The 13,144-nt window shown below is 37.8% G+C and overlaps 1 protein-coding gene across 3 annotated transcripts in view; it reads right to left on the reverse strand.

Moving 5' to 3' along the window:
• The window catches only part of osbp2b (oxysterol binding protein 2b), an 81,056-nt gene that overhangs the window by 36,280 nt on the left and 31,632 nt on the right, over positions 1–13,144 (reverse strand). Inside the window, exon 1 of one of the 3 annotated variants that reach the window (XM_061986333.1) lies at positions 7,530–7,833. The exons of the other annotated variants lie outside the window; for them this stretch is intronic. Coding sequence (XP_061842317.1) covers positions 7,530–7,725 — 196 coding nt within the window. The 5' untranslated portion in view covers positions 7,726–7,833. Of the gene's footprint in view, positions 1–7,529; positions 7,834–13,144 lie in introns of those variants that run through there. 3 annotated transcript variants of the gene reach the window in all.

A 13,144-nucleotide genomic window follows, 5' to 3' on the forward strand; every position in this document is an offset into this window, starting at 1 on the left:
GCCCGTAGAAGTAGTTGGGCCATATTGGGGGTCTTCAGCTCAACTTCTCATAGATAACATTGTTAGTCTCAGTTGTGTTCTGTGCTGGGTGCAGCCAAGTTATTTATTTATTTTCAGACAATCAAAAGTAGTATTTGTAGTACTCAAAGTAAGTCTTTTATTTAATTAACCTAATGGATACATTGACAATTAATATTACCATTATGCCTACAGTAAAATAATTCTACAGTATCTTGCAGTCTTGACAAACAAAATAAGAACTATGTTTTAGAGCAGGAGTGTCCAAACTTTTTGCCCTTGGGCTAATATGTGTATATATATATTTATATATATATATATATATATATATATATATATATATATATACACATAAGGTGTATATTTATATATATATATATATATATATATATATACACACACACACACACACACACACACACACACACACACACACACACACACACATAGGTGTACATATTAATATAATGGATATATAATTGATAATTAATATAATTGGAGAAAGTTGGACTCCTACCTCGTTTACTTCTGTGACAACCCCCTTAATAATTTGTGATCAATCAGAAATATCAAGCAGCTAAAATGCGCCAAACATGGATAAGTGTGAAGATAATGCTTTGCATTTTTCTCATCATGCTCTGTAATCGATTTAAATGGGTGGAATTCTGAATGTTTGTATGATGCATGGACGTTTTTTATTACATTCACAAATTGTGTTGTATTGATTTATGTGTGACCATGTCTGTTGGCATTTTGTGTTGGTTCGATTTTTTTTCACCATGACTTGGGAAGGTTGTTTGCATTGGGTCATATAAGTAAATGCTGTGCTTGTTTTCATTAATAGCAAGGTAAGTGGTCATAGACCGTAATTACTCATGTTGTCTAAAAGATGGCGACAAAGTAGCAGCATATATATTGTCTTTTAAAATGAATGGAAATCTCACTGCGGCCAGATTCCTTATTCAATTCTTGATGTCTCGCGGGCCAAATTGAAGACACCGGCGGCCCACGGGTCGTAGTTTAGACACCCCTGTTTAGAGCAATGATTCTCAAACTTCTTCTCTCAGTACCACCTAAGGAAACACTTGGTTCTACAAGTACCACCATAATGACCAACATTAAAATACAGTAGCGTAGGACACCTAAGTATTCATTAAAAACAAGGCAGAGGTTTTATTTAACGACCATATCTAATAGTTTTGGCCACTGTAACATTAAACACAATTTGAACAGTAACACTGTTTTCAAACATAGGAAAATAAAACACTGTACTTTAATCAAGTGATTCTTTAGCGTACCACTAGAGGTACATGTACCACAGTTGGAAAATAACTGTTTTAGAGAGATGTTGAACACAATATATAAAACAAAGCGTTCATTGGCCAAAGGTGCTTTTAAACCAAGTGCAAAAATGACAAATAACTTGTATGTAGACTTTTCATATTCTGTGATATTTACCATCACTGTGACCTACACCTCCTCCTTACAACATAATCAATGCATCTCCGTAACACTATGAGGCAATGCTTCAAGCCCGTTACTAAACAAGTCATGTCTCAAGGGCGGACTGCCTCCCCACCATAATCACACCTTGGACAACACTCTGCATGTGTTCCCACCACCACCACCACTGTTACCCTCCTGAGAAGAGGAAGACAAAATGTGTGCAAAGCATCTGGGATACAATGTCATAGATCACACACAGGTAGCAGACACAACTTCTTGAAACATCCCTGCATCTGATCTTTACATGTTAGTGTGAATAGAGTATTAGGAAAAGGCACAAAGGAAAAGGCAGAGTACTTGGGAGAGTGGTAACATGGTGCCCAACTGCCAGGGCTCGTCTTGCTTGTCCCTGGGCTGTCTGATCAGTAAAGGTCTAGCTTCAGCTGAGAGGTCACCCTGTTATTTGCTAATAAGGTGAACTGGTCTAAATAGTTTATGTTGGGAATTAAATGACATTTCAAGGCCATATTGACTTGAAATGTAACCTACCCTAATAATGTAGGAGTATATCACAGAGTACTCTGGTGTTTTATTACCATTTTGATGGAGAATGCAGAAAGCCAATATATGAAGGTTATTCAAAGAGAGAAGAGCACACACACAAGATGAGAGGATAGATCTCCACGGGACAGAAGTAAAAACCTGGTTGGTAATTGCTAACTGGCTCTATGCATCACGGGGAGACAAACAGCGGCGATGAAAGGTTAAAGTAAGTAACACACTCTTGTTGGCACAAGCAAATGAGAAAGTGTTATTCCTGCTCCTACAACTACACCGAGGAGACTATGGTAACATTGCTTTTTAGTTAAACTTTACCGACTTCATTATGTCTCCAATGCATAGGATAAAACGGCCACCTATATTAGACATTAATTTGTCTATTTCTTTACTATTGCAATCAACCATCATTAAAACTAAAGAGTACCAATGTTTATTAAGACTTCAAAGATTCTTTTGTGTCAATTTTTCGATACATGCAAGACATACGGAATAATCGACAGTGGTCATTGATTCCAGGGCATTACAAAATCTACCAGGAGAAGAGGAGGCTATATCCTTCCTCACTCACGTGGAGCAATATTTTAAAATGGTAGAAACGCATGAAATACAACACTGGTTAAAGAAGGGAGACAACTGAAAATCAACGACAGGGATAAAGTATGTGTAACCAAGGGCTCTCTTATTTCATTGTTGTATGTGTACAATCTGTATGTCTTAAGTATATCAATATTATTATTTAGTTCAATGCAGTTAGGCAGGATGTTTTATTGTGAAGCTTCATGTGGTTGGCTTTGAAGCCCTTGACAAATGTGTGACGTAACGGTGAGAGAGAGAAAGTTGAATGTAAACAATTGTATAAGAAAAGTAGCTCACATAATGAGTGAGAGAGGAATTGCCTGGTAGAAGCATGTACAAGAATGCCAACATAAGTATGTCAGTCAAACTGTTGTCACAAATGGCCAAATGTTTAAAAAATTACTTTAAAAAATTAAAATTAAAACAATTACTACAAAAGTCAGCATTCAGAGGCATCCATAACTGCATGGAAGCTAATGCCAAACTGCATGAACATTATGATATGACACTTTGGTATGGTTCAACACGAGTATTCAACATTTGAACACTTATAAGTCAGAAAAGAGGAAAATCATCATAGGCATTAGGATTTTACTAAATCTTTATAAATATGTATACTCAACAACAACAACGCTTAGATGCATGATAGCTCCCTGGGGTATTTGCTTTCTGTCTGAGACTACCAAGAAGCAATGTGCATGTAAATGTAATGTAATCACTTTCCCACCGGCAGCACATATGAATGAAAAATTTGACAATACCTCTTGTTTTTCTGTATGGATATATTTTATGTATAATGGCCGTAACAAAAAAGATCACAATTTGGAATATAGTATTATAGCGTATAATATTTTTTATTCTATTAGATATTGACAAGTCCTACCCATAAATCGTACACCTGAGGCAATTTTTTTAAATTTAACCCAGGGATGTGAAACATACGGCTGAACAGGTTTTATTTGGCCTGCGAGATGAGTTTGCTAAGTACAAAAATGAGCTGAAATTTTTGAATGAAAGAAACTGCTGTTTTAAATGTGTCCAGTGGATGTCGCAATAGCAATTCTTTGTATCCCCTGCCGGTGACAGTGAGTGCGCATGACTTCAGAGGGGACGGAGCTATGTGCCGTGTTAAGATACAGGCAACACTATTAATGAATGTATACAAAATGTGGATTGTTACGTTCATGCCTTGATTTTCAAAGATGTTGCTGGTAATATAACCTGTGACATTTATACGCAAATCAATGCTTTTGATAACCTGAACATTTTGTGTTGAATTTATGACTGCGGACATAAATATGCTGAAAATATATTAATGCCCTTCTAACTTCATATGTGATTAATGAAAGGAGTCCAAATTCACAAGTTTTGTTGTCGATGATGCTACATAGTACAGAATATACCACATGATGTTACTACATCAGTTGAGGAAGATGAGTAAATAACATTAATAACATCCTGTAATTTTATTTTGATATTATTAATTTGATCTTCTGATAGATTAAAACAACCAATGGGAGCATTCTAAAACTCTGCCAGACTCAATTCCACCTATTTGACTGATGAACATTATCACATCATTTATTCAGAAAGTATAAATCACGATGAATGAAGATAAAATACTATTAGCTGCTGTAAGTGTAAAAGAAAACATTTTAATTTATACATTTTCAGAATGTTCTTGGTCTATATTCAAACAATGAAAACAATCTAAAATGTCTTAATTTTACAACCTACTTGGGAATAGATGTTCCTCCATTTGGCCCCTAAGCTAAAATGAGTTTGACACCCTTGGTTTAAACCATATAACAAACAAATATAACGAATATTAGATTATTTCCATAAAATATGCTTATGTTCATTTCAAATTGTTTGCTGGTGTACATGATGTTACAAACTAAGGGTAAGTGAGTATGCTTTATTTTAATTCAAAAGCATGTCAATTTAAGGCATTTATTGGTACATTGTTAAGTTCCTGTGCTTGTTTTTATTTAATTTGCTTCATTGACTTAGTATGTTAATAAGATGTTCAACTAAACTTTAGTTTCTTAAGCTTTAACTGAAACGTTAAAAAGTATATAACAAAATGTGATATTAATCAAGATTGGATAATATGAAAAATTAATCTTGATCACTTTTTTAGCCATATCTCCCAGCCGTACTACAACCTGTTTATCCTCTCTGCAAACTCTTTCATCTTCCATTTGAAAATGCCGTACTGCTGATGAGAACTGCTTTGATCTGCAGTGAATCTTTCTCATTGAACACCCCAGATGGAACTGGGAAAAACATTCAGTGAGCTTGGGAGCCGTTAGTTTGTGACCCAATAACATGGCAAAATCAGATTCATCACAGTGTCAGTACCACAAGATAATGAGCCACGATGGAGGCCATCAGAACTAGAGCAGAGCAGGTCACTGCAGGTAGTAACAGGGGCCTCTAAGCACTATTCAAGTATGTACATTAAAATCTGAGCATTTCTTAAAATGACTCACTCAAAGCTGGCTGACCCTACACACTGATCCCTCCTAAAATACGTAGTAAGAGCATGATGGATTAAACGAGATACATGTCTTGGAGCAGAAATTGGAACATACTAAAGCACCAAGTGATTATTCAGTGTGGAAAATCACATGGTGATCCACAAGAGTGCCAACAGACCTCTCACTTTTTTTTTTTCAATTTACAGTCGTCCTTCATTACTTTGCAAATTTAATTTTGCGGCTTGACTCGATCACATGTTTTACAGTAAATGTTTTGTGTATTTTTGACCTAATTAAATTTTAAATTAAGTCGGGTTCATGTCTTACACTACCAAACAGTATTTGTCATATTTTTATTACAGTGATCATCACGTTAGATGAAAACAGTATACAAGCAACCTACCCAAGAGTAAAGTTATTATGGTTGTCATTATAAAACAAACAAGGTATAATAACAACACACCCTATCCAAAACACTGATGGTCTTGGTCTTAGGCTATGTCTACACTAAGCCAGATAACCCCTTAAACAAATAATTATTTAACTCCCGTGGATGTGATAAAAAAGGTAGCGTGTGCTTTGTATTACCTGGCCGTAGAAGGAAAACTACGGAAAACAGCGAATGCATTTGGACTGGCAGAGCAGACTGTATCAGTTATTGTCCGCCATGTATGTCGCGGACTCAACGTCTAGGTCCAGAGTATATAAAGTCACCAAAAACTAATGGAAAATGAAGGTGAAGGCAAAAGAGTGAGGAGTGTTAGGACCAGATATCTAGATCCCTAGTTTGATTGATGTAAAATGTTCTTTATCACATTGTTTACGTGTCTAATAAAGATTTGATTAATTAATGATGGCTCAGGTGTGATTCACTACAATAGGGCCCCACAGCACACTGGATTCAAGTTAATTGAAATACCACAACACTGGATATTGTTCAGATAAGTTAAATTTAAGAACTTGCACACAAAGCAACACTAGAGGTGACTATGATGTGTGCATTTTCCGCGCATGCATATTAGGTCACGTTGCGCCGGCAGACAGAGAAGAAGGGGTCCTTAAACGGAGGCATTATTGTGTGTGGACACGGATAAGGTTAGGTGAGATTTACCCTGGATAACCTTATCCGCCTTAGTGTACAGGGCCTTAATATCAAATGTTGCATTTTTGTATAAAGTCTAGAAACTCCTTAGGCTGCCTTAGCGACAGAACCCCAGATAAGCAGAAAAGATGGATGGAGGTTTTTTTTTGTATAATGCTTCGTATTTGTACCACAAATTCTAATTCTAGTTCGCAGCTTGTGGGGCACTTGCTTTGAGGTCTGTCCCGGACTGCATGTGGGTGTTGAGTTGAAGCATGGAGTGAGTTCTAAGCATCATCTTTTGGCCACAGACTGTTTTCTGGGCATTCGTCCACCATTTCTTTATGCGACCGTCAATTTTGGTCAAGAATTGTGACGTTTGTCCCCTTTCAAAAATGTATACGTCAGATGAACGTGATCCCGACATCTAGATCGCATTAAATATATATCAGATGAGATACTAAAGATGACTGGGTTGGATTTGTAAAAAATATCTACCTTGTACTGTTCACACTGACATAAAAAAATAAATCAGATGTCAGATATGGGCAAACAAATTGGAATTAACCTGCAGTATGAACGTAGCCCAAATTCAACCTTGTCTATTCAACAGATTTCAATATAAATAAGTCTACTTTTGTCAATGAGAACGTCATATTGAGCAATGTTGTTCAGGGTGGCAATTTATATTGGGTCTTTGTTTTGGGGTTACCGGGTATCTTCATATTGAGTAAAGTTTGTTGAAGGCCTGAAATAATAGACTCATTTGAGTAAACACATATTAAATATAGGAGGCAGACAGCCCACGGCTGAAAAGCACAGCTGCTCAATTAATTGTGCAACAATGCTAAAGGCAAGGAAAGGATGGGAAAGTAGGTACATTGGAAAGTGTGATACTTAATATCACCACTATTTATTGCAATGTAATCATATTAATTAAGCAAGGAACTCTCTAAGCATATTCTGCAGACATAACAATACTTAATTGCAACATAACTTGTAGGCCGGCAGCCTCCAGCACATCCATACATGCAAATTGGAAGTGGAGCAGGCGCAAAAACGGGAGAGGAAGTGAGAGTGAAAGCAGCATGGGAGAAAGAAGAGAAGGGACCAGCTTTACATGCAGTAGGAAGGTAAAATGATAGTATGGGATGTTCATTTTCTTTGTACAGCATTGTCCTGTATTTGCTTCAAAGTAGAGGGAGGTTGCTGAATTTGAAGCATCTGCAGTGTCAGATGCCAGAAGTAGATGGATAGATGACAGCTAGGCTGAGATGGAGATAGCATGACGCAGAGAGTTTTCTCATATGACAGATGGAGTGGAGTGCGACAGCTCCACGTTCCTGCGCCAAAGCGGTACTGACCATGGTTGAGTTTACTCAGGCAGCCCGAGGTGCAGAGGGAGCGAATGCTTCTCGGCTCCCAGCATCTGCGGCCCTTCATCCCAGTCTGTACGGCCCTGATTCCTCTCCGCGCTCCGTGAGACGCATCGCAGTGACGAGGTGGGGGCTGAGGCAGCCACTTTTTCCAGTCAGCATTGCAGCATACGCGCGCACACATGCATACTCACAGATCTACACACAATGCCAACACAATGATAAGAAGAAGGGACGTAGACGTTCCCTCTGGTTATCCTCATCGCCTCTCCTGTGTTGCTACGGGAAACACATACGCCAAAGACACACATCCACAAAGCTTCACACATTTTCAATTCTCTTCCACGCGCTTCTCTCATTGCAGTGCAGGAAAGGGAGGGAGGAGGGAGTTGAAGCAGAGAGGAGACAGGACTGGCGACGCCGGCCAACACTGATCTACTCAACTGAGCCCGGAATGCATATCTCCCTCACTGTTACTGCTGCTGACAGCTAAAGTCATCTATTTCTGGAAAACTAAATGGCATGGCATTAAGTTAAGTTGGGCCATGTTGCTTCAAAAAGGACCCCATAAAGATCATATGTCAGATTAAGCAAAGGAATATTAGTCAGAGTGATTTGACCAAACCAAGAGCAAGATGTCTAACAACTTCCATTCGTAGGGATGGGAACCGAAAATCGGTTCTTGTGCCGGAACCGGTTCCCAGTGTATCACTTCTTTGGAATAGCTTGCCATTTTTTAAAAACGGTTCCCTAATCAATTCTTCCGGGTGGGGATGACGTCATTACGCAACGTGCGTAGTGACGTCAAATCGCAACAAACACTCGAAAGTTGATTATATTTTACAAGAAAAGATTGCAACATCGCTACTTGTAATAATTATAAGGCTGCTAGTTCATCAGGAGGAGGACATACAGTATTTTAACACAGTGGTCCCCAACCACCGGGCCGCGGCCCGATACCGGTCCGTGGATCGACTGGTACCGGGCCGCACAAGAAATAAAAAAAATAAAAAATATATATATATTATTTTATTAAATCAACATAAAAAGCACAAGATACACTCACAATTAGTGCACCAACCCAAAAAACCTCCCTCCCCCATTTACACTCATTCACAATCATTCGCACAAAAGGGTTGTTTCTTTCTGTTATTAATATTTCTGGTTTCTACATTATATATCAATATAGATCAATACAGTCTGCAGGGATACAGTCTGTAAGCATGCATGATTGTATTTTTTATGACAAAAAAATATATATGTATAAAAAAAAAAAAAAATACCATACACCACCCGGTCCGTGGGACAAATTTTCAAGCGTTGACCGGTCCGCAGTTACAAAAAGGTTGGGGACCACTGTTTTAACACACAGCATGCAATAACCATAAATGAAAGTCACGTTTTTAACGGCTCTTAGTTCATCCCAGGAGCAGTAACGTTAGCATGTCATCTGAATACAACAGGTACTAACTCACCGCCTGTCATGTTAACGTTATTATTTGTTAAATTGAAATGAATACCTTCTCATTTAGATGAGCATGACAAGAGAGATTCTGACTGGCTCCGAGGCGGGCAGTAAGTACTAGCTCCATTTCACGTCTGCCGCTAGACGAAAGGTTACGACTATCGACTAAGTTTGTGGTTTAAAAGCTTGCATATGTTTGCTGCAGTAGACACTCCTATAATTCGGTAAGTGGATGTTAAAATGTAGTCAGAGGGAAGTTCCACGTTTTCTTCCAACAACATTTTCACTCAGTCATTTCCATTATACAGGTGAAACTCAAAAAATGTGAATGTTGTGTACAAGTCCATTCATGTCAGCAATTCAACTTTCAAATGTGAAACTAATATGTGATATAAACTCATTACATGCAAAGTGAGATGTATCAAGCTTTTATTTGTTATAAATTTGATCATCATAACTTACAGTTTTTGAAACCTTACATTCTCTGAGATTTTCAATTCAAGGTTGTCATAAACTGTAAACCATAATCATCAAAAGTATAATAAATGAAAGGCTTGACACATCTCACTTTGCTTGTACTGAGTTAATATCACATTTTACAAAATATTACATTCTTGTGTAATTTAAATTCTACAGAACAATATTTATTTATTACATTTATTTTCACAAAATTATTTTTGTATCTTCTATGCTACGTATGTGCCTCTTAACACCTAACTGTAGGCTTTGTAAGGTCATGTTACCTCTAGACTAAATTATATTGATGCTAATCCACCTTTTTTGTTTCCTTTTTATTTTCAAATGACAATCGATAAGAGAACCGTAAAGGAACCGAATCGTTAAGCAGAATTGAAAGTGTAATTGGAACCGGAAATATCTTATCAATTCCCATCCCGATCAATTCCTCTCCCCTTCATTATCCTCTCTGAAGTACCCACAAAAAGCTCAACTTCACATTTTACCTTCTACTAAGGAGGCATTGTTACTGTACAACCAACAGTGTCACAAGCTAAGTTTCAGGGGGTTCACAACCTTATTTAGGTCTACAGAACTCTATATCATTATTCCAACAATTCCTAATTTCTAGGGACGCACAATAATGGGCAGATAATTATTGGGTCATTATGAGGAATCATGGCGTTAAATCCGATAACATTCAAAATAGGTCAGATCAAAGAATCAAGCGCTCTTTTTCTTGCCGTGCTGTAAACAACAGCCTGTGGTAAATATGGATGGGAATCAGAAATCCGTTCTGTTCAGAACCAGCTCCCAGTCTTTCGATTCCTGCGAATCATTTGCCAGTTTTGTTAACGATTCCTCTATTGATGCACAGCACGGAAGCGGCACAAAAGCTGGAGTTATCCACCATACCATACCATCCCAACTTTATTTATAAAGCCCTTTAAAAACAACCACAGTTGAAGAACAAAGGGTTGTACACCACAAAGAAATAGAGGCAAAGGACAGACTAAAAATAACATTTAAAACAGAAGTAAAATACACATTGAAAAAGCAAATACAAATTATCCTGTGAGATAAAAAGCAGTTAAAAAGTTAAAAACAGTTAAAAACAGTTTAAAGTCTCATGCTGGGTTAAAAGCCAGTGAATAAAAAATGGGTTTTAAGAAGCGTCTTAAAAATAGCCAATAAAGGGGCTCACATGGAGAGGGAGATCGTTCCAGAGTTTGAACCCGCAACAGAGAAGGCCCTGTCCCCTCGAAGACAAAGGGCTAAGGATATTTTCATCAAAGAGAGGAAATACTACCAGAAACATTAACATTCACAGAACGTGAAAGCTTTGAATTAATGACGCACTTTCAATCCCGCCCGAGCCGGAAGTGATTCTCCACCAGCAGCAACGGCAGCAATATCGGCGATGTACTGCAGGTAACTAACTAACTAACTAACTAAAACTGCCTGTCATGTCAGTACCTCGTTGTAAAAACTGCTATCATAAGTCTAAACATGAAATTATTACTTATCATGCAAATCGTGATAAAGCAGTGTCTGACTGGCAGGCTGCGCATGCCTCCTCCCTTGTTCTCCATAGCGGAGACACTGTAAACAGTCAGAAAAATCTCAAATCCTTCTTGAGAAAAAATATATATGCTTTTTTTGTGCAAAATAATGCTTATTGTTTATAGCTGATGTTTGCAGAATTTCACAATTCCCCACTTGCTTGGTTAAATTTAATGCACTGCAGAAAATATATAATTATGGTCAAGTATCACATTAATTGAACGGTTTTGGTTCACTGCCTCCTCCACTGTGCTTCAGGACATCTAGCCTATGTTACGGTCCAACAGTTTTTCACTGTCAGCAATTTTTCACCACACAAACCACTGCAGCCTTTTTATGTGTGTTTACACGACCCCTACCCCTTTAAAGGGGGCCACATGATGCAAAACCCACTTTTGTTACCTGTTCTTGTGTATTCGGGATCCACCGCTTTCTGTTACTCATTTTGTCCGAATACCTGTCTCAAATATTTGAATTCAAACAATGGAGGGGATAAAGAAATAATTCCAAAACAAGCAGCAGAACTGCTGCTAATGTTAGATTTTATGGTATTCTGCTCATAGTAACGTTGATAGTAGTTGTGAAAAGTAAAGGACTGAGATGTTTATTACAATTTAGAGATACATTTCTGTGTTTAGGTACCTTAGACCAGTGGTCCCCAACCACCGGTCCGTGGATCGATTGGTACCGGACCGCACAGGAAATTTAAAATAAAAAATAAATAAATACAAATATTTTTATTTTATTTATTTTTTTAATTAAATCAACATAAAAAACACAAGATACACTTACAATTAGTGCACCAACCCAAAAAACCTCCCTCCCCCATTTACACTCATTCACACTCATTCGCACAAAAGGGTTGTTTCTTTCCGTTATTAATATTCTGGTTCCTACATTGTATATAAATATAGATCAATACAGTCTGCAGGGATACAGTCCGTAAGCACCCATGATTGTATTTTTTTATGACAAAAAAAATAAATAAAATAAACAATACATTTACATACAATATGTGTTATGTTGTGCTAAAATAAATAAACTAAATTAATAATACATATGGTTCTTAAATAAACCGTTAATAAAATTAAAGTGCAAATGACAATACAGCTTCACCACTTTAGTCTTTAGACTTCTTCTTTTTTGTTTTATATTGTCATTACTGCCACAAGTGTACTACAACTGAGTACAGCTGATGCTTATATAGACCACAGCGGAAAAAACACATATTACATTCTCGGGGCCGCTATGGTTAAGAAACACTCGTATACAGTATATGCCATCAACATGCTGGGTACCATCTCTTTGCAAAGAAACACGCCCAGGGCTCCCACTATCTTTTTTTGTTTTTCCCATTTTCTACCGCTTGTCCCTTTTGGGATGGCGGGGGGTGCTGGAGCCTATCTCAGCTGCATTCGGGTGGAAGGCGGTGTACACCCTGGACAAGTCGCCACCTCATCGCAGGGCCAACACAGATAGACAGACAACATTCACACTCACATTCACACAATTTACATTCACCAATTTATTGGTGCCAATCAACCAGTGACGTGCAGTCACTAGAGGCAGGTGAGGCGGGGCCTCACCTGCCGTCATGGAAAGAAAAAAAATGTAAAAAGAAAAAAAAATATATTAAATTGTTAAATGTATCCAGTGATTATACTATAAAGTTATTTTCCATTTAACTTCACCAGTTTTAGATTATTTTTATTCAAAATCGCTGAATTTTCACATTTGCCGTTCAAATACTGAGAAGAGACGGTGCGGTGAACAGCAGCCAGTCGAGGCACGTCACTCAGTGCCTCAACATGGACGGACTCGGCTAACTGCTGGTCTGCTGTGCAGTGAGACCGTATTGCTATATGAACTATATTATACATTTCCATAGTTTAGTTAGCTGAGGTATATAATGTACAGTGTATTTTGTCAACAACTGTATGTGTGTAAAGTATTTCTTGTGCTGAGCAATTATAAAACGGCTGCAAAAGACGCACTGGCTGAGGCTCGCCTCCTGCACCCCCGCCGTAGAATGCACGGCAACCCCTGACGGGGGTGTTATATCAACTAAAGCCCACACTTAAACTTTCCACGTGCAAGATTGAATCTATTTAAAAAAGTT

Source organism: Nerophis lumbriciformis, linkage group LG12 (genome assembly GCF_033978685.3).
Source record: "Nerophis lumbriciformis linkage group LG12, RoL_Nlum_v2.1, whole genome shotgun sequence".
In the NCBI taxonomy this organism is placed as follows: domain Eukaryota; kingdom Metazoa; phylum Chordata; class Actinopteri; order Syngnathiformes; family Syngnathidae; genus Nerophis; species Nerophis lumbriciformis.